Here is a 22,773-nt window from a genome sequence, read left to right as displayed (position 1 = left end):
TCCTTTCGGAATATTGAACCACGATGTGAATGACCCATTCACCTTCACACATGCTGTGCTGTCCTTATACAGTGACGCAATAGCCCTTGTCAGGTTACCATTTACTCCATACTCCGATAAAACCTTCCACAATTTCTCTCTGTCAACTCTATCAAATGCCTTTTGCAGATCGACAAATGCGCAGAAAAGTTATTATGTAAATGTTATCATCAAATATCTAAATTTAGTAAATGGGGTCTAGAATTTCAACCGTCCATGCGCTCAGTAGCTGCGAGACTTGTTGTTATCTAACTTCTAATTTTAAAAATTTGCTTTTTATTTAGTTTTTAAAATATCACTTAAAACTTTTATATTTTAAGTTCAAAGTTCATTGATTCAATGACTCTTTTTAAATGACCCTTTACTTATCTACTCTGTTGTGTCAATCAATATTTCCGCGTACACAATAAAATTTTAGAGAAATCAACAGATTGCTTTTTTTAACCTTACATTTGTGTTATGATTATTTTCTTTCCCATCGTGCAACATTACGTGGCGACATCACGAATGCGCGCGTCGAAAGTAGGGCATAGTGGGGGGTCATTGGACACAGTCCGATGTATTCAAAGATGATTCTACGCTTCTTCTGGACTATTCTTAATTCTATGACTGAACGTGTACAATCTAATTGAAAGTTAAGTCGTGACAGTATCAAGAGTGTATTTCTCGAACCTGTTGCTGCGGCGCCCCAAAAGCCCCGAAGCCCGTGGAGAAGGACTGAGCCCCCGTGGTGGCGGGAGCCCCGAACACTCCCGGGGCCGAGAACGGCTTGGGGGCGCCGAATAGGGGCGCGGCCTGCGTGCTGGTGTTCGCCCCAAACGAGAAGCCTGTGCCTGAAACATAAAAGACATGCGCTTAGCATGTGTTCAACATGGGTTCACATAGCAAAATATTTTTAAAAAACGAGAACCCTTTCATTACCCATTCACCGCTCTATTTTTTTTTTGCCGCCTCTTTCACAGTAGAAATTGCTCGATTATGGAATAATCTACCCACTAATGTCAGAGACGCTCCTTCTTTATTAACATTCAAATCACATATGAATTATCAATTCCTGAATATTTTTGGTTTTTTTTTCTCCTCCCTCTTTACTCCCTGCCTCTCTTCATAGTATAGTGTAGATATGTAGTCAATTTTTTTTTTTTTTTAATATACAGGGTTGCCGGAGAAGTGACGTCCAAAGGGAAAATGTAGGTGCCTCATATTGAGAGGTATCCAAATCACCCCCATATATGTTCCGCGATTTTGCGTAGTTATGAAAATTTTCAAAAACTCATAAAAAAAAACATAACTAGAAAACTACGCAAAATCGCGGAACATACATGGGGGTGATTCAGATACCAATCAATATGAGGCACCTACATTTTTCATTTGGATGTCACTTCTCCAGCCACCCTGTATATCAATATATCGTTTTACAACAAAAATATTATTGTATACATATCTAGTTTTTCTCTTCTCCCTTTTTCCTTCCCTCTTTGCCACACCTTTCTTCGTAGTATAGTGTAGATATTTAGTCAATTTTTATTTCTAAAAAAAATATACAGAGTGGCCGGAGAAGTGACGTCTAAAAGGAAAATGTAGGTACCTCATATTGAGGGGTATCCAAATCACCCCCATATACGTTCCATGATTTTGCGTAGTTATGAAAATTTCAAAAATTTGACAAAAAAAACATAACTACAAAACTATGCAAAATCGCGGAACGTGCATGGGGGTGATTCGTATACCTCTCAATATGAGGCAACTACATTTTTTCTTTGGATGTCACTTCTCCAGCCACCCTGTATATCAATGTATCGTTTTACAACAAAAATATTATTATATACCTATATAAACTTATAATTAGAAATCAAACACTGATTTGAGTCTACTGAATACTTTATTTTATTTTTACAAATATTAACATATAAAAATAAAACTTCGTGACAATTGTTTCGCCTTATTAGGGCATTTTCAAACGAATGTGAAGATTATTTGGATTGAATGTCCTTATATAGTTATATAATTCAAGGTACTTAAGTAGAAAATAAAAATAATCTTACGAACTATAGCATGTACATTAATCATAATTGAGGGAAAAACCGATGGTTAAGGGTGAGGATAAGTGTTTAATAGGTAATGGGGAATTTAGGTATTTATATTTGAATTTCGGGGAAAATATAACAAAGTAAGTATTTATTGACATACAAGTATGTATTGTGAGATGATAATTAATGAAGCCTTATAGTTTTGTAAATTTAGATAAATGTTTTCGAAAAAATATCAATAATATTATAACAGGTTGCTGTTCATTTTAATTTTAAAACATGATTGAAATATTATGAGGAAATTTATATAAACATAAATGTATTATCATACAATATTTCTATTTTTAAGAATTTCTTATCAAAATATATCAATGCAATCGTAACATGATTCATCTATTAATTAATTACGCGTCATATAAGCGTGTACATTACCTATTAAACACTTATCCTCACCCTTAACCATCGGTTTTTCCCTCAATTATGATTAATGTACATGCCATAGTTCGTAAGATTATTTTTATTTTCTACTTAAGTACCTTGAATTATATAACTATATAAGGACATTCAATCCAAATAATCTTCACATTCGTTTGAAAATGCCCTAATAAGGCGAAACAATTGTCACGAAGTTTTATTTTTATATGTTTATATTTGTAAAAATAAAATAAAGGTTTCAGTAGACTCAAATCAGTGTTTGATTTCTAATTATAAGTTTAAATATGGAGTTCTACAAAATAAACACCAAATCAATCAATATACCTGTATAGTTTTTCTCTTCTCCTCCCTCTTAACCCTGCCTCTCTCCATAGTATAGTGTAGACATTTAGTCAATTTTTATTTCTAAAAGAAATATACAGGGTGGTCGGAGAAGCTACGTGCAAAAGAAAAATGTAGGTGCCTATTATATTCCTACATGTTCATATACCATATGCCCTCTTCTAGAATATGCCCCCTAGAATAGTGGTCTGCATAAATCACATTGAATCAGTCCAACATCGCTCGCTTCAAAAAGTAGCGTGGATGCTCGGACTAGAGAGAGGTAATTATTCTTATGCTGATATAGAGTCAATATTCAATATTTCAAGTCTACAAAAACGTAGAACTAATATTGACTCCATATATATGTTCGGCATACTAAATGGTACAATCGATGTTCCATCATTACTGGGACAAGTAAAATTCAATATTCCGACTCGTAGGTTGAGAAAAAATGAAGTACTGTTCATCGATCAGCATAGAACAAACGATGGCCTTAATTCTCCAATGGCCCGTCTTTGTCGTATTGTTAACTCAAGACAAGATCTGGACTTTTTTGGTTTGAGTTTACAGCGATTTAAACGAGCACTAAATAAATAGTCCAGATCTTGTCTCGATGTCCCTTATGTTTGTCAATGCGTCTTTCCTTTTTTTTTAAAAATGTTTTAAACTATTCTTTTATTGTAATATTTAAACACTATAAATTGTATATATGTGATGTTAGATACAATATTATATTTATCATATTTTGTAAATGTTATCAACTATCAAATATCTAAATTTAGTAAATGGGGTCTAGAATTTCAACCGTCCATGCGCTCAGTAGCTGCAAGACTTGTTATTTTACTTCTATTATTATAATTAGCTTTTTATTTCGTTTTTAAAATATCACTTAAACTTTAAACATCACTGTTAAATTTGAAAAAAATGTTAAAAGGGGCTAGATTTCTTACTGTCGCCCATGCGCTTTGTAGCCGCAAGACGTGCTGTTATCTAGCTTATATATATCATAATAGTTATATATTATAATTGGAGACGAGGAACTAGAATCACAACCGTCTGCGCTCTGTGGGTGCAAGACGTGTTGGGATATTGATTTATTGTACAGCGTCCTTGAGGTGATTTTCACAAAAATGGCGATATATAAATTATCCAAACATATGGACAATGTCCATTAATAAATCAATAAATACCACTGATTTTCTGAGATTGAACGGTTTGAAGTGTTTAAATAAATAAATAAATTATTTGGAACCTAAACTCATTTTTTATTTGTCAATCTTTTACAAACTTCCTCGAAACTTTCTCGACATTTGGGCCACTGTTTGACCACACACAGATCGCATTTTGACATTTCCACGTTCATTCCTGTTATTCCAATTCCCTACGTCGACTCCATTGTGAACAGCCAATTTTGCCTCTGGCGACAAACATTTTTCTGCCAGGGTCAGTTTGAGCGCACCGCTCACCCTGGTCCCGGCGGCGCTCGCCCCCCTTTCAAGGTCTCTCCTCTCCCGAGATATACGAAAGACTCACCGGCATTGGGTTGGGCGCCGAACCCCGTAGTAGCCGGCTTGCCGAAGAGACCCCCGGCGGAAGAGGTGGACGGCTGACCGAACGCTGAAAATAAAATATTTTTTTAATTATTCAATTTTAAAAAAGCAGGATTTCATATTTATGTTCAATGTACCTTCAATTTCCTTCGAGTACCTATTAGAAAACTCCAAAATTGATGTAGTCAAGTCCATCAGAGATTTAGGAGTTGTTTTGGAGTATAAACTGACATACAACGAGCATATAGATAATACAGTCAATAAATCACTGAAATTACTCGGTTTCATTAACACATTGTAGTCGGGCGCTTCGAACAATAGACTCTAGCCTATAGCGGGTGTTTTTCGCGATTAGCGCAAAAATATATCGCTTTCTTAAAATTGACACAATTTCTAAACCAAATAATATTTTCGATCGAAATTTTCAAAGAAATCATATTTGACATTTGATCATCAAAAATAAATAAATTTAGGTAAAAAGTGGTCAATAATTGGTTTTACTTTGCATAATCGGTCGGAACTATCTATGATTTCTTCATTGTTAGAAAAATGCCACGCTTTCCATATCTGCCGAAACCGGTCTCTGGACATCGTTTTAGCAAAATAAGGAGTTTCGGTTGTTGGTTCAGTAGACCAGTACTCGTCCCTTATATCCTTTCGAACTTGTCCCATCAAAATAATCAGCCCCAAAAACTTTTTCATTTCTTTCAAAGTAATATTTTTCCACTTTCCCGATTTTTTATATAATTTGTAATTATGTGAGTTTTGGTGGTAATATCTATTAGATTCGTTTATAAAATATTCAAACAAATCATCACCGATAAATAACTCTATCGCATCACTTACAGTTTGAGGACAATGGACATTTGAATTCAAACCGCGGCGGCCTAAAAACGATTCCAGAACTGGAGGATTATCAAACGATGACCACTCGTCCACATCCTCATCTGAGCTCGTCTCCGAATCAGAATCACTTTCAATAGTGCGACGGTGAAACGTTCTAGGTCTTGGTATTTGTTCATCATCACTCGGTTCTTTGTCTGACAACTCTTCAATGTCATCATTCCATGAACAATTAGATAAATTGTCGGCATACACTTCATCGTCACTATCATTGGCTTGTAAAGACATTTTTGTAGGGGTAACGTCCTATACAATGCTAATATATTCAAACAAGAAAATACCAAACAGTAAACAAAACAGTGCGAGCGGTATGAAAAATAGTCCAATCCGTGAAATGACTCAAACTAAACTGGAGATTGAGATCGCATAAAACTCTAAATTTCTGGCGACGCCTTTACAAGTGGCACACTAGCCAATCCGGACAAGGCATCTCAAATAACGTCGACAGACTGTCGCCTAGCACCCCAGGTAGCAAATCACCCTTCAAGGCGTTTTATTTCACGCTGATAACAAACCCGTTTAATGCCGTTTCCCGCCAACAACCGACAGTCGACAAAAACGGCATTTGCCGTGTCCCGCGGTTGACCGACAGTCCGCGAAAAACGGCAAATGCCGTGTCCCGACGACAATGTGTTAACAGAATATCCTCTGATTTTACTCATGTCCATACAATCAAGACTCCTTATAGCTCAACTGTTCGCCGCCTCCTAGAATAGTGGGCTGGTCTCCATTCTAAGTCAATCGCATAAATCACATTGAATCAGTCCAACATCGCTCGCTTCGAAAAATAGCGTGGACGCTCGGACTAGAGAGAGATAATTATTCTTATGCTGAAATAGAGTCAATGTTAAATATTTCTAGTCTACAAAAACGTAGAACTAATATTGACTCCATATATATGTTCGGCATACTAAATGGTATAATCGATGTTCCATCATTACTGGGACAAGTAAAATTCAATATTCCGACTCGTAGATTGAGAAACAATGAAGTACTGTTCATCGATCAGCATAGAACAAACTATGGCCTTAATTCTCCAATGACCCGTCTTTGTCGTATTGTTAACTCGAGACAAGATCTGGACTTTTTTGGTTTAAGTTTACAACGATTTAAACGAGCACTAAATAAATAGTCCAGATCTTGTCTCGATGTCCCTTATGTTTGTCAATGCTTCTTTTCTTTTTTAAAAATGTTTTAAACTATTTTTTTATTGTAATATTTAAACCCTATAAATTGTATACATGGACAATGTCCGTTAATAAATAAATAAATAAATGTCTATGTTAAAGGCAATTTATGCCGTTTGTGTAAAAATAGATAAAAGATAGATTATTGCTATAGTCCTTAAAATAAAGCTTGATTAGAATGACAGTTGTCAGAAAAAGTGGCAACATAACTTTGTAGTAACGTCTAAGGAGTGATTTGTATGGACACACGAAAAATCATTCGTATTTGGCATGTTCATTTATTTTTTTAATACAATGCTAGACGTATAAATCAAGATAATTATATAAATCAGCTTTAATACAAAAAAAACTAAATAAAGCTGTAAATGTCTAGACTTCCATATTCCCTTCTTAAAAATGTTTTCCCTCTCTGTTGAAATAAATTAAAATAAACCTAATTATTAACGACGTTCTTACGAGGTTACGTCATTTTGCAAAAATGTTACGAGATTGGACAAATTGATCAATTTAAATCATAAAATAATTCTTTTGATGTTGTTCATGAAAAAAGTACAAAATGTCTTAATTTTGGTGAATAATAACGGCCTCCGTGGTGTAGTGGTCAAGACGCTTGACTCACGCACATAAGGTTCCGGGTTCGATTCCCAGTGAGAACACAAAAAAACAGATATTTTTCTCAAGCCTGGGTGTTCTGTGATGTGATTCACCACTGTAATTAGGCCTCCTGGCCTGTTGTGGTGCAAAAAAAAAATTTAAAAAAAAAATATTAATTAAACTTTGAACTTAAAAAATAATTGTCTTAAACACACTATAATAGGCTTGTTTTTGCGTTTTTATATCAATTTTCGGAAACAGTGCTTCATGTTTCCATGAAAAAACTGATAAAATTGATTTGATCGGTACATGATCTCATCACTAGTGACATTAGTTTGGCAACTGTCATTTAATGAAGCTATATTTTAAGGACTATAATAATCTTCCGCTGTCAACAGCCTCAGCAGATAGATGATGTTCACAGAAATTTAAAAGGCAACCCTTTATGTAGGTACAAATTAATGATATTTTTTTGCAGATTACCTACAAAATAAATCACCACTCGCCACTGCTATTATCTCAGTTTCACGTTTCTATGGCTGGCTTCTTTCTGCATTGTCACATTCAATTTATTTATGCCAGCCTTTCTGTGGTCTCTTCACTCCTACTTCCGCTGTAATGCACGAATTTGCTCCTATCCAAAATAATTTTATTTCGAGGACTGCATCCCTACACTCACCGGTGTTGGTCTGGCCGAACAGGGGCTTGTCCGGCTGGTTGAACATGCCGCCGGGCGCGGTGGGCTGGTTGCCTGGCTGGCCGAAGGCCCCCGGCCCCCCGCCCAGCGCCCCGCCCTTCCTGTTGGCCGCGTAGTCCTCGAGGCGGAGTTCCTCCAGCGACCGGGCCTCGTACTCCTGCGGACAAAGATGGATGCAAGTCAGCGGGCAATGAGGAGGTACAATGCGATGGAAAATCAGATAGTATTAGTTACCTTCATTGAAGTGATACAGTGGTGCAGGGTGTTGATGTTCTGCGTGAGGCCATTCTTGACCATAACGTCGGATCCCGAGACAGGGTTATACTTTATACAAGTCCCGGTCTGGTTGGAAGCTCCCACTCCAAACCCTAAAACAGAAAAATGTCTGTCACTCTTTGTAAATTACTTACAAAACCGATTGCAGTGCACAAGAATCGGAACAAAAACTAGTAATATTGTAACTACTACACATGGGGTACCACAGGGAACAGTTCTTGGACCATTATTATTTTTAATTTATATAAATGGTGAATGTGTGGTAAAATGATGTATGACAGCGCACTAAATTTAGTGAACGCGCATTTAGGGTCGCAGGCCCTACGGCATGGAATGCTCTACCAGCAGAGGTGCGAGGCTGTGAGAGCGAAGTGATGTTTCGGAAAAAACTTAAAACCCACTTGTCCTCTAAATCATTTGAATAAATCCATAGCATGTGACAACAAAATAAATTGTTTTAATTAAATTACAAATTTAAAAGCTTCAATTAAATTTATTTAACAATAGAATCACTATGTAAAGCGCCCTTGAGGTATTTTATTACGAAAATGGCGCTATATAAGTTATCCATAATAATAATAGGTGCACAAATGTAGAGATCCGTGAACTGTGTAAGGCTGAGACATGCATTACTGACAGAATCAAGAAAGGGGTGCTGCGTTGGTTTGGACATTAAGAGCGAATGGACAGCGAAAGAATGGCTTAAAGAACTAGGATGCGAATGTTGATGGATGCAGAAAACGAGAAAGACATGGCACGATTAAGTCCATCAAATACTTGAAGATGGACATGTCAAAAGTAGGAATAATCATGACAAGATGTATGAATGTAGGGGAAGCGAGGTCTGTGTACAAAGATAGTGATATGGCATTCTATCCTCTCTGCCTACCCCTACGGAGAAACGGCGTGATGGTTTGTTTGTTGTTGTATGTAAATTATATTTTCGCCTGGAAAATCCAAACATATACGACTACATACTGAACGATGAAATATAATCATCTGTGTCTAGTATAAATGTCAACTGTCATTTACATCGCGGCAAAACTGTTTCACATTTTTATAATAACTGTTTAAACATCTTCTTTTCACATTATGTTTATAACTTCAAGTAATATTTCTATTGCCAAATTTTAAACTTTCTGCGTCATAATTTGTTGATGTAAAGACTTCATTCTTCCTAAACGTGCGTCAACCGCATGTCACTATTTAGTAAAATGTCAAAGTTGGACACTTAAACGAAATGGTCAATTACACTGCACCTACTTTGAATTCAGTTTGAGACAATAATTGACACATTTTATTATTTCCCTCGATTTTATTCTCCATTCGAGCGGCGGTGCGCGGCTCGTTGTCTTTTGACAGATCGAATGAGTTTCGAAAAAATTTCAACGCAAAACCGGGGTTTTGAAAAACACAAAACCGTTGATTGGGAGGGGGTTATTTGAATGAGAATGTATTGAATAAAAATGGGACGTAAATATTTAGAAAACGTAAAATCGAGGTTTTACTGTATTTTGTAATAATGGAGCTTCTCGCTACTATCCGTGGCCCTGTTATAGGTCCTGTCGGGCACACAGATCTGGTGGCTTCTAAAAAGAATTTCGAGGCTTTAAAAAGTTTTGTAATCATTTCGGCGAATTGATCATGTCTAATCAATTTTAGCCAGGAGGTGAAGAATTCACTTCCCTCTCTTCTCAATCCAATGAAGTACATATTATGTACTTCTGGATTACTAAGGCTGCCAGATTTCAGAGAGCTCCTTCGGGCAGCTTTTCTCGTTTGACAACGAGCAAATTTTCCGTGTATGTGGGCACTGCCAGGGAGACTTATGTCCTCAGATGCGGTGTGCGGTATGTGGTGGGCGAGCTGTATTATGTAATGAAAAGTGTACCAAATGTAAACGAAAAAATTTAATATAGAACCTCTTATGAGACTTATTTTCGGAATCTCTAAGTTCAGTCATATCACTCCACTACTTCGGGAACTACACTGGCTACGTTTTCCACAGAGGGTCGAATACAAACTCTGTTGGCTTATGTATAAGTCACTGCACAACTCGGCTCCGGAATATCTAAGGGAACTATGCATTCCAGATGAACTAGCTGACAGGCGTCTCACGCTTAGATCAGCTACGTCTACGGCGAGAGGAAAAGTTATTATACCTCTACGCAAACAGCGCACTAAATTTGGTGAGCGCGCATTTGCGGTCGCAGGCCCTACGGCATGGAATGCTCTCCCAGCAGAGGTGCGAGGCTGTGAAAGTGAAGTGATGTTTCGGAAAAAACTTAAAACCCACTTGTTCTCTAAATCATTTGAATAAATCCGTAGCACGTGACAACAAAATAAATTATTTTAATTAAATTACAAATTTAAAAGCTTCAATTAAATTAACTTAACAATAGAATCACCATGTAAAGCGCCCTTGAGGTATTTTATTACGAAAATGGCGCTAAATAAGTTATCCACAATAAATAAATAAATAAATAGAGTGAAGTTAGGTTCGTATCAAGTTTGCTATCTGAAAAGGGCGTTCCAGTGTTCGCAACCTGACAACGCTTATTCAAGTACTTCGCTCTCCGGTACAAAACCCATACCTCAATCTGAAGTTTAAATAATTTTTTGCATCATAAATGGTTGAAATTCGCTGCATTTCAAATGATGCTTCATCTTTGTACTGTCATTCTTGCGTTTGATGACTCGTTAACATTGTAATTATAAGATTTTCAGCTGACCTGCGTTGGCTCCGAAGAGTCCCGAGCTGCTCGGCTGGGGGGAGCCAAACAGTCCTCCGGCGGCTGGCGCCGTGGAGCCGAAGAGTCCGCCCACGGGAGCGGTGGATGTGGCACCGAATCCAAAACCTGAAATGTTCACCAACAATTGAAGACGCAAGAGAAAAATAATCATAGACCTTGTTTTAAAATTATGTTAATAGAGCAGAATCTAGCCACATTATTTGTGCATCTAGGCGTTTGTTTTTAAAATTGACAGTTATGTCAGAATTCACCTCGGCTTCAAAATTGACATATTTCTCTCTTATATTTTTTATAGGCTTTTAAGAAAAAAAATTACAACCTCAGAATAATTAAAACATTCAAATAAATCGTAATTAAAGGAAAAATTGCTGGGTGGAACAAAATTTTTTACACTTTTAACTGTGAGAAGATCTGAGAGATTCTTTCAACTTTCTTCATCGAGAATTGAAGGAATATAGATGTTCAAATATGGACAGAATGGTAAATTTTACAGTGTGTAAAGTGGCCACTTAAACCAGCCAATGACAGGTCATAAGCCCCATACATGCCTAGACTTCTATATTACCTTTTTTTCAATGTTTGTCTCTGTTGTAATATTTTAATATTAACAGCTCCCCGGGGAGTTGAATCCAGTCCTTGTCTACAAAAATTTGGACAAACTCAAAATATTGGTGTACTTTTTTGTATAGAAGAATAAGCTGAGGTAATCGGCTAGTTTCATCGTTCAGTAAGAATGGGCTGGGCGCGCTTCATAGATATTTTTTTGTAGAAAGATATAAACGGTGATTTATAATAAATAACAATTACTTTATTTATTTTCCCATAAACGAGGTTACTATAAATTATTATTATTAAAAGTCAAATACTTACATTTCACCAAAAGGCTAAGATGGTAATAAATAAGATTGCAAAAAAAATATCAATTTTGGAAAGGATCAGAAGATTTATTGATAAGGACTCCTGCAAAACTATTTACAAAGCAATTATTGAACCACACGTTAACTACTGTAGTAGCATTTTATTTTTATCAAACAAAGAAAACATAGATAAACTAACTGTATTACAAAATAAAGCCTTTAGAATCATTTAGAAAAGAAACAGATACACGAGGGTAAAGTCGATGGTAAATGAAATGAAATTATTAACATATAAACAAAGAATATTTTACAATACAATGATATTTGTTCATAAAATTATATACTCTAATAAAAAAACAGAATTTTGGAAAAAAATTGATCGGAACCAGCGTGAACACGATCACAATACTAGAGAAAAGAACAAAATTAGACTTCCATTTAGGAAAAAGGCAAAGTCACAAAATTCCATTTTATTTAAAGCAATTAAAAAGTATTACGAAATGGAAAAAAATATTTATGAAGAAAAAAACATATCAAAATTTAAAATAATGGTCAAGACATATGTGATAAACAATTTATAAATTAAATATATTTTCAATGTTATTATTAGAACACACATAACAATATGTATGATATGTGTGCCCTACTTTAAGATTTAAATAAAAAAAAAAATTTAAAAAAATATAATGGTAAGCTGTGCATAATCGCTTACTTTGACGATTCGCCCCTGCTGCACAGCACCGTGACCCGCGGAAGTTTTTAGGACAGCAAGGGAAGGGTTAATGTCAGTGTTGGTGAGCGCTGTTCGGTCATCTTACCTTGAGGTTTGGCCCCAAAGGGTTGGGCGGCCGGCGTATTTTGTCCGAAGAGAGATGTGGCCGGCTGCGGACTGCCGAACAGTCCTCCAGATGTGTTTTGCCCAAAGCCTTCGAGACAAATAACACCGTGTTGACAATTGTGCATGACGATAAATATTCAAGAAAGAAAGTTAGCTCAATGATCCAGTAAAAATCAACTAAGTCTACGAAATACTGCAAAAAATTTTTTTTGCTAATTATTAGAAGCATAAAAAATATTTTTAAATCTGTAATTTTGAATTCCCACAAAAATGGTCATTCCATTGGCCACGCTCTTAAAACGTCACGATTCATATTTATTTGTTCCTGCCTATTCAAATTTGTTTAGAACATTGTCACGAATCTTGACGTCACAACCACCAAGGCCAAATTATTAACATATAAACAAAGAATATTTTACAATACAATGATATTTGTTGATAAAATTATAAACTCTAATAAAAAAACAGAATTTTGGAAAAAAATTGATCGGAACCAGCGTGAACACGATCACAATACTAGAGAAAAGAACAAAATTAGACTTCCATTTAGGAAAAAGGCAAAGTCACAAAATTCCATTTTATTTAAAGCAATTAAAAAGTATTACGAAATGGAAAAAAATATTTATGAAGAAAAAAACATATCAAAATTTAAAATAATGGTCAAGACATATGTGATAAACAATTTATAAATTAAATATATTTGCAATGTTATTATTAGAACACACATAACAATATGTATGATATGTGTGCCCTACTTTAAGATTTAAATAAAATTAAAAAATAAAAATAAAAAAAACGTGTTGCGTTTTTCTAGCAACATATTTTTATTATTATTTTTTTTTTATATTTATCTATGAAAACATAAAATATCCATATTGATTTCGAAAATACAAATAATTATTCTAAATTAAATTTATATATTTTTATCGGTATTCGTGGTATGTGATATTTCCCTTTTGAGATGTACTCGTATTTTAATATTGACTTTATTTATGTTTTTCACCACATATGCTGGTGTACATTTAAAAAAGATACAATGAAGCCACGAAGATTCAATTATAGTCCTTAAAATTTAGCTTGATTATAATGACAGCTGCCAAACTAATGTCAATGGCGATAGGAAATTACCGATCAAATCGATTTTTTCAGTTTTTTCACGCAAACGAGAAACCCTGTTTCCGAAAATGGATATAAAAACGCAAAAACAAGCCTATTATAGTGTGTTTAAGACAATTATTCACAAAAAAAAAAGACAATTATACTTCTTTTCATGAACAACATCAAATTAATTATGTTTTTATTTAATCAATTTACATTGATCAATTAGTCCATCTCTAACGTTTTTGCAAAATGATGTAACCTTGTAAGAACTTCGTTAATAATTAGGTTTATTTTATTTAAATTTATTTCAACAGAGAGGGAAAAGTTTTCGAGAAGGGAATATGGAAGTCTAGGCATTTACAGGGCTTATGACCTGCCATTGGCTGGTTCAAGTGGCCACTTTACACACTGTGTAACATTCACCATTCTGCCCATGTTTGAACATCCACATTTCCTCTACTCTTCCATCTGTTGACTTTTGTGAAGTAAAAGAGCTGAAACCTTTATCACGCGGGTGAGATTCATCCGGCTGAACCAAATCACCTACTAGGCAACGCCTGGAAACAATTTTCAAATTTTTATACTTCTTCTTTTACCAGGTAGTAATTCAACAATGTTTGATTATGTCCAAATGCTTGCAGACTGGCTGGATTTCCTCCCTAGGGAGTTGTTTGTATTTAAATTTATTTCAACAGAGAGGGAAAAAGTTTTCGAGAAGGGAATATGGAAGGCAATGACAGGTCATAAGCCCTGTAAATGCCTAGACTTCCATATTCCCTTCTCGAAAACTTTTTCCCTCTCTGTTGAAATAAATTTAAATACGAACAACTCCCTAGGGAGGAAATCCAGCCAGTCTGCAAGCATTTGGACATAATCAAACATTGTTAGGTTTATTTTAGTTTAACAGCTGTTTTTCTAGATTAAGCATTGTATTAAAAAAATAAATGAACATGCCAGATACGAATTATTTTTCGTGTGTCAATATAAATCACTCCTCAGGCGTTACTACAAAGTTATGTCTTCACTTTTGCTGACAACTGTCATCTAATCAAGCTATATTTTAAAGACTATAGGTCAGAGACATGCATACGAGTATTTTATAGGCCCAAAAATTTTTAATTCTTTTTTTACTGATAATATTTCATTGATTGCAAACTTTCAAAATTTTCCTTCTTTTAAAAAAAATGCACTATCCTGGATTCAAACTAAAGATATGAACTATTTTTTTCTATGATTTATTTTGTTGCCCTTTAATAATAAGGAATATTTTTGTGTTTTTTTTTAATATTTTTTATTTCCTTTTTTAAATACTATAAAAAATTAAAAAATACCTTATTATCTTTTACAGAATATTTTATTTTTTCTTTCTCATGTTATACAAAAATATTATAACTGTCCATTATTTATTATAGGAGCAAAAATTCATTAACATTTTTTTGTATACCCACGAACAGGCCATGCCTTGGCGGCCTCCGTGGTGTAGTGGTCAAGACGCTTGACTCACGCACGGAAGGTTCCGGGTTCGATTCCCGGTGAGAACACAAAAATTAAAATGTGATTTTCTCAAGCCTGGGTGCTCTGTGATGTAATTCACCACTGTAATTAGGCCTCCTGGCCTGTTGTGGTGCAAAAAAAAAAAAAAAAATGTAAAATGTAAAAAAATACATGCCTTTGTGGGATTTTTTTTATTTTCTATTAATATGTATTTCGTTGATATGTAATTATGCTTTATTTTTTTAATACTCTGTTTTATTATTATGTTTATTGTAAAAAAACAAAAAAAAATAAATAAAAATAAAATATTTTTAAAAAAAAGCAGTAAAATATTTTGTTAGCTCAATGAACCCAAAAAATAAAGCTAGCTTAATGAATTTATTATGTAAATAAAACACGAGTGATACTTTAATCCACAAATTTGGAATATCCAGTGACCAGTTTCATCGCTTTCGCGACATCTTCGAGACTGGTATCTTTATTAAAGAATTAAATGTATTTATACAGAACAGAGGTAAGGATAGATGATTCACAGTTATATGTAAGTAAATTAAATAAAGTTATTTTTATATTAAGGATCATTATCAACAAATTTTCTTTGGGTTAACTAATGAATGCAAAAATAAATTAGCTGAAGATATAAATAATCAATTTAGCTCGATAAAGACAGCTCACCAGATCAAGATTAGTTCACCGAGGAAAAAATGCATAGATGACTCACCGAAGGCATTCTGCGCCGGGGGCGCGGCGCCGAAGGGCGTCTGCGCGGGGGGCGCGGCCCCGAACAGGCCCGCCTGGGGCTGGGCGGGCGGCGCGGCCCCGAACAGACCGCCGGCGGGCGCGGCGGCGGGCGCGCCGAACGCGGAGCCGAAGGCCGGCTTGCCGAACGAGCTCGCGCCAAACGGGGACGAGTTGAAGCCTGCGAGGAATGAGAACACCGTGAGACTCGAGTCGCTGTGATCGTGGCATGTCCGTGTAGAATGAGCGGGATGCATTGTGAAGCAGGCGTGTCTTTTCTATTAAATTATCGCGAACACAAACTGTCTTCTAATCAAGCTATATTTTAAGGACCATAATTATTTTAATGGACAGTGGGAGTAGGTTAAAGATGTTAATTGAATAATATTTATAGGGATTTTGAATATTATTTAATTAAAATCTATAACCTACTTCCACTATTTATTAAAGCAATTAGTAATGAGAAAATGTTTAAAAAGGCTATAAAAAAATGGATAGTGGAGCGAGGTAGAAGTAAAATGGATTGTCTCATTCGCCCATACCAATACTGAATCATCTGCTCCACAAGTGTATAGCTTATGTAAGGTTTTTGTTATTTTCATTGTGTGTTTTGTAATATAAATAATACAGATGTACATAAATACCTCGTTTTTAAAACTGTCTGAATATTTGTTAATTATCTTTTTTTTTTAAGTGAGTCTTCTTTGTGTATTCTCAAATGTAATTTCAAAAAAGTATATTGTTAAGTGTCCTCGGCACGGGAAACCCCAGTGAGGTCACGAAGCGAAAAATATGAATAAATAAATAAATACTCAAAATCCCTTTGTCCGAAAGTGGTATTTGTTTGAGTAGTCTTTGTGTCGAGGATCCAGTGATTATATTATCGACAGCATTCAGCCTGCTTCATTCCACGTTCTTCCGGCTTCTATCCTCTCTGAGTGGGCCTACGCACAAACGGCTTGTTTGAAATGAAGTTTACTTACCAAATGTGTTGGTCGCCTGGCCGAAGGCAGGCTTGGCGGTTCCGAACATGGCTGTTCGAGGGAACTATCAGCGCGTGTACCAACCGGTTCCTCCTTACTCCGATATCAGAAACCTGGAACAGATGAACTCCTACAATATAAAACTGACCAGCAATTTTGAAATTATTACTTATATATTTGGTCTACAAACAATGAAAAATTAATAGGTGCGAAGGTTTTCACGATCACTGTTTTCAATATGTTTATTTTTCGGGTGGTACCGTGTGTGCTGGATTTGTTCCGACGTTTCGGCTACCATTGCAGGAGCCATCTTCAGGGTAAACTGTGTGCTTTGTAGAAAATAGTACGTTCATTTATTTTATTCAGATATTTAGAACATTACAGAAAGAAAACCCAATTCATTCTAAAGTATATATTGAGAACGGTAGTGGTTACACACATAAAAAGAGGCATTTACCCAAGCGTCAACCACAACCATAATACAAGATACTCTGATAGGGATCTGATACTAAGTGAAGGGGTCAACACTGTTCTGGCATCGAGACAGCACTATTACGTAGGCAAAAAGGTCCATAACCTTTTGCCAGAACCATGGAAAGACGGGAGTGTTGTCAATTTGCGAAGGTGTTGACCTCGCTCTTTCGTGACATTGGTCGTAGGGAATCAAAAAAGTTGATGCATGCCACGCATTGGAGATTCTTACTGGATGTCGAAAATAAAATATGAAAATAAAGAATAATTTTAAAATATATAAATACAGATGGCAACCATGAAGTTTTGCATTATAAATAAATTGTCTATGTTTAACATATTACAACAGAGATGAAGAACATTTAAGAGAAGGTAATATAGAAGTCCAGGCATCTACAGGGCTTATGACCTGTCAATGGCTGGTTTAAGTGGCCACTTTACACACTGTGTAACATTCAGCATTCTGCCTATATTTGAACATCTATATTCCTTCAATTCTTTCATCTGTTGATGTTTTTGAAGTTAAAGAGCTGAAACCTTTATTTATGCGGGTGAGATTCATCTAATTGAATTATTTTACCTACATACTAGGCAACGCCTGAAAATATTATTTTTTCAATTTCTATACTTCTTCATGGACCAGGTAATTTATCAACAATATTTTGAGTTTGTCCAAATTTTTGTAGACAAGGACTGGATTCAACTCCCTGGGGAGCTGTTTATATTAACATATTACAACAGAGATGAAGAACATTTAAGAGAAGGTACGACGAGCGACGTCTACAAATAAACTAATGGGTCAAAACGTAAACCTACTCTTTTATGAGTAGTTGAGTCGTTTTTTGTTTGATGTGCGTATGCGGGTTCTGGACTATTCTTAATTCTATGATGTTGACTTTACACTGTCGGTTAAAAGAGTCCATGTCTGATTGAAGAAGACACAGTCTTGTAAAGTTTGAATTATTTTAAGAATTTTGTTGTCGTCCGCGAAGAGCCAAAGCAGGAGTTAGAGAATGATTTAGCAACATCATTAATAAACAAATTGAAAAGCAGGGGTGCCAAATGAGCACCCTGAGGTACACCTGATTTTAATAATGCGCGCTAAACACCACCCTACGAAAACTCTATTACAAATATACATATTTTAAAAATTAAGCATAAAAATACCTTTGAAATGAATTTTGTAACAATACGTAAGCACCCACAATAACGTATTTAAAAATGGTAACATAACCTATAAACCAATTTGACGTTTGGTTCGAGATTAAACAAAATTTAAAAACAAACATTAACGCTAAGCACGCGTATTATTTTCACCATCAAACATTAAACCTAAGCGAAGATACGTACGCTGAACTTCGCAGCTTTGCTTCGAGCTAAAAATCACGCGCAGATTTAAATTAAAAGCTATGATGCTTTAGATTTAAAAATATACTCACAATTTGGCACCATAAAAAATATTTTGAAAGCGTCAGTAACCAGCGAAAAGGCGTTTTAATGCATTTATATTGTTAAATTTATGTGTTTGATTCATCGAAACGATGTTTTATTTGCGCGTCATAATTATTTCAAAATATTTCTTCCCATGTCGCGAACAGCTCACAAGCGGCAAAAATGTATTTCTTGATTCAATGGAGCTTAATTTACAAAAAAACACACTTACATTTGTCGTGTCTTTTTTATTCGATGCGGCTCGGTGTTCAGGCGGGGTGAACTGGGTTTTAAAACGTGGAAATGCTCGAATTTAGTATTTTCAACGCACGCCAACGACGAAATATAGTTTGACCGGTAATGGCGGTAATGACAAATGACAGCTTTGCCAAAGATAAAGGAAGTGTGAAGTTTCACTGCGGTGTAAAAAACATGGTCTGATGTTGCGTTGATCATGCATTAGTGACATCTACATCGCATCCGCTGACTTTTTTGCTGTAGGTAAGTACCTATTATTTATAAACACTTGATGTTTTTTTTTGTTGTATATTTTATTTAAGAAGGTAAACATGAACAGAAAAATATTAAAGGAAAAATAATGAAACCTACTTAACCGCGAAACTGGCTTGTCAAAAGGTTTTTTATTTTTTCTTTACAACGAAAAACGTTAGAGAAATTATGTGATTTGAAAAAGTATTATAAACATTATTAACAATTAAAAGCACACGTATTTTGCCACGAAATTTATTTACAAAAAATTAAATAGATTATTTAAAAATAATAATCAATATTAAGCCTTGTTACATATGAGCCATTAAAAAATTTTTTCCTTAAAAGTTTTTTCAACATTTTTTTAAAAAGCTGCTCAGGAATATTATTAAAATTTTTAGTAATTGTATAATGAAGTGTTCTTTGGCCATACTTTATAACACATCTTTGTATATACCTTTTCTGGTAGTTACTATCAAATCGATATCTAGTATATATTAGAATATAAATATGTATTTATTAGAATAGCATTTAGCATAGTAGAGCGAATGGACCGCAAAATAACGGCTAAAAGGATCGACGATGAGAAAGGTTCTTTTTATTATTTACCTTGCTTATAATATACAAAGTTTATGTATAAAAAGGTGGATTTTTCTGCAATTAAATTTATCTAAATTGTTAGGATTAGGAGGAATAAACTAATGTGGGCCAATCGGGAACTTCTCAGCATTTGCTCATGTGGAGAGGAAACCACTTAAAACTCTTCAGGAGAAGCCGGCCTGTTGGCAGCAGTCAGCAGTCAACAGGCCTGCCGTTCCACTAGAGGAGTGTTCGGCATTTTGTTCCCTACTTTGGTTTATTTTACCAATTGCCTGCGCTATATTGACTTGGTATGATACTACCTCTCGTGTGAGTTCTTTATTACCTGTTTGAATGTTGATGGACGCAGAAAACGAGGAAGACCGAGAAAGACATGGCACGATTAAGTCCATCAAATACATTAAGATGAACATGTCGAGAGTAGGAATAATTGGCGTGCGTGCGTGAGAAGATGTATCAATGTAGAGGAAGCGAGGTCTGTTTGCAAAGACAGAGTGATATGGCGTTTTATCCTATCTGCCTACCCCTACGGAGCAACAGTGTGATGGTTTGTTTGACACAAATTTGGGAAATAAAACAAATTTTTACATAAATCTTTTTATTATATAACACAGATAAAACATTAATAAAATATTCATACAAAACTTTTGACTATTAATTCTACTTTATAAAAAAATAAACATTGTTATTTTGTGCTTGTCAATCATTAAAAAATTATTACTTCGAGGATACGCAGAGGGAGAGAGGTTTGATGAATAGGCATTTTAATATAGTTTTTCTGTCGCTCTCTCGTAGATGACTCCTGAATACTGTGCAAAAAGACATCTGCACGTTGGACTGATTTCGCATAACTGAAGCCGAAAAATCGAGGTATCGTATTCCCATTTTCCCTTCCCCAAAACCGAAATGATTTTGATTTTTTAAACTCTTTATAGACCGTGGTAAATAATTCTTTTGCGCGCGGTGATGCAACAAGCAAAAGACGGAGGTTTCTAAGTTCAGACATTGAAAAACAAAACATGTTTTATAATTTTTTTTACATAATTTATAAAAATAATAATAAATTAAATGTCATAAATACGCCCGTGATCTTACAAGCGTGCACCCCCCAACACTGACGATAACCGACTGAATATGTTTCACACAAACTACCTTAAATTATATAACTATATAAAGACATTCAATCCATCTAATCTTCACGTTCGTTTAAAAATGCCCCAACAAGGCGAAACAATTGTCACGAAATTTTTGTTTTTATATTTGTAAAAATATAATCAAGTGTTTGATTTTTTATACAGGGTGTTCTTTAAACCCTGTCACATCCGAAACTACGATGATCAGTATGGGCAAGAACACATATTGGCATATTTTAAAAAATATTTAGAATGAAGAAAATTTGTAAAAATAATATATTAAAAAGAACAAATGGTTGCTTACTTCTGCAGGGGAGAAGCGAGGGGGGCGCGGCCGCGCAGTTAACGGTGTGTCAGACTCCCCCCTCCCCACACCTCGTTTCTCCCCTGCAGAAGTTAGCAACCATTTGTTTTTTTAAATATTTTATTTAAATTTTTATTTGTTCTAAAAATTTATTTTAATGTGCCAATATGTCTTCTTGCTCATACTGATCATCGTGGTTTCGGATGTGGCAAGGTTTTAAGAACGCCCTGTATTTTAACTTTAAATACAGGAATATGTTTGTATAAACAACGTCCACACCGCCCATCCCCTTGATAATAATGATGTAGTTGGTAGTATTTGTGCATTCTTTTTAATTCTATACATTTGTAAATGTTAATGTTAATGTCCAAAGTATTTTTAATGTTTACATGACTTCATTTTGTTCGATCATTCGGCTTTTGACTTCATCGTAGGACATTTGTTTCTGAAAGAAAAAATAACAACATTAGCAAAAACGACATGTAAAACATCAAATTATAACGGACTCAGTATTGATGTAGACATTTCTAACTGCACGTTGCATTTGTACAGAAAATTTCTTCGTGGGGTCGATTATTTGGGATAGTTGCTGAATGTGCATCTTGAGTGGTATATATGCCGCATGTCATGTATATGTTTGTGTATGTTTTATATGTGCGTTCATGTATGTGTGTGTGGATGGCTCGGAGTGTGCTTTTGGTATTCTTATTTATTTTTTATTTCTTTGTCACATTTAATGTTTATATCTTTTTAATTTATGAAAACTTAATTGGTCTTATTATGTTTAAAAATTGTTGTTTTAATACTTATTTTGTATGACTGTATGTTTTCTGAATAAAATAAAATAAAATAAATCTCTTTCTGAAGAAGAAAGAGCATTGTCTGCAAACATGCTTGGACTAGAGAGAGGTAATTATTCTTATGCTGATATAGAGATGGAGACGAGGAACAAGAATCTCAACCGTCCATGCGCTCTGTAGCTGCAAGACGTAGTGGGATATTTATTTATTGTACAGCGCCCCTGAGGTGATTTTTACAAAAACGGCGCTTTATAAATTATCCAAATATAAATAAATAAGATGATGGTTTTTGAAAGAAATGAAAGTATGACTAAATGTGAAATCACTGTGCATGGAGTTATGCTAAAACAAGTAGAGGAATTTGTGTATCTGGGAAGTATGTTCACTAGGGATGGAATGACTGAGAAAGATATTGAAAGGACGGTGAGTGCCGGGAACAGAGTGAACGGTGCACTTAAATCGACCTTGGCAAATAAATGTTTGTCGCAAGAGGCAAAATTGGCAGTTCACAACGGAGTCCTGGTCCCGTCCCTGGTGTATGGGAGCGAAGTATGGACTTGGAAAAACAGGTATGAAAGTAGGCTGAAGCTGTCGAAATGCGATCTCTCAGGCGAATGTGTGGTAAAACTATGTACGATAAATGTTGAGATCCGTATATTATGTAAGGCTGAGACGAGCATTATCGACAAAATCAAGAAAGGAGCTCTGCACTGGTTTGGACATGTGGAACGAATGGACAGCGAAAG

General features: G+C 35.2%; 2 protein-coding genes across 3 annotated transcripts in view; both read right to left on the bottom strand.

The window, feature by feature from the left end:
* The window catches only part of Nup98-96 (nuclear pore complex protein Nup98-96), a 78,679-nt gene extending 59,597 nt beyond the window's left edge, over positions 1 to 19,082 (bottom strand). Inside the window, exons 1-9 of one of the 2 annotated variants that reach the window (XM_088235301.1) lie at positions 18,934 to 19,082; positions 16,800 to 16,912; positions 15,800 to 15,997; positions 12,464 to 12,571; positions 10,768 to 10,893; positions 7,994 to 8,127; positions 7,742 to 7,916; positions 4,362 to 4,445; positions 712 to 872 (exon numbers count right to left, since the gene is read on the bottom strand). In XM_088235301.1, coding sequence (XP_088091427.1) covers positions 712 to 872; positions 4,362 to 4,445; positions 7,742 to 7,916; positions 7,994 to 8,127; positions 10,768 to 10,893; positions 12,464 to 12,571; positions 15,800 to 15,997; positions 16,800 to 16,848 — 1,035 coding nt within the window. In that variant the 5' untranslated portion in view covers positions 16,849 to 16,912; positions 18,934 to 19,082. The remainder of the gene's footprint in view (positions 1 to 711; positions 873 to 4,361; positions 4,446 to 7,741; positions 7,917 to 7,993; positions 8,128 to 10,767; positions 10,894 to 12,463; positions 12,572 to 15,799; positions 15,998 to 16,799; positions 16,913 to 18,933) is intronic. The other variant, XM_088235302.1, reaches the window with a different exon arrangement.
* Positions 19,083 to 21,571: 2,489 nt separating this feature from the next.
* Gel (Gelsolin) overlaps positions 21,572 to 22,773 on the bottom strand; it is a 35,512-nt gene continuing 34,310 nt past the window's right edge. Inside the window, exon 20 of the mRNA XM_088235298.1 lies at positions 21,572 to 21,672. Coding sequence (XP_088091424.1) covers positions 21,613 to 21,672 — 60 coding nt within the window. The 3' untranslated portion in view covers positions 21,572 to 21,612. The remainder of the gene's footprint in view (positions 21,673 to 22,773) is intronic.

Source organism: Micrasema longulum, unplaced genomic scaffold (assembly GCF_059751315.1).
Source record: "Micrasema longulum isolate JH-2025_06_02 unplaced genomic scaffold, ASM5975131v1 h1tg001355l, whole genome shotgun sequence".
Lineage (NCBI taxonomy): Eukaryota > Metazoa > Arthropoda > Insecta > Trichoptera > Brachycentridae > Micrasema > Micrasema longulum.
This window is presented reverse-complemented; position numbering and strand designations above follow the sequence as displayed.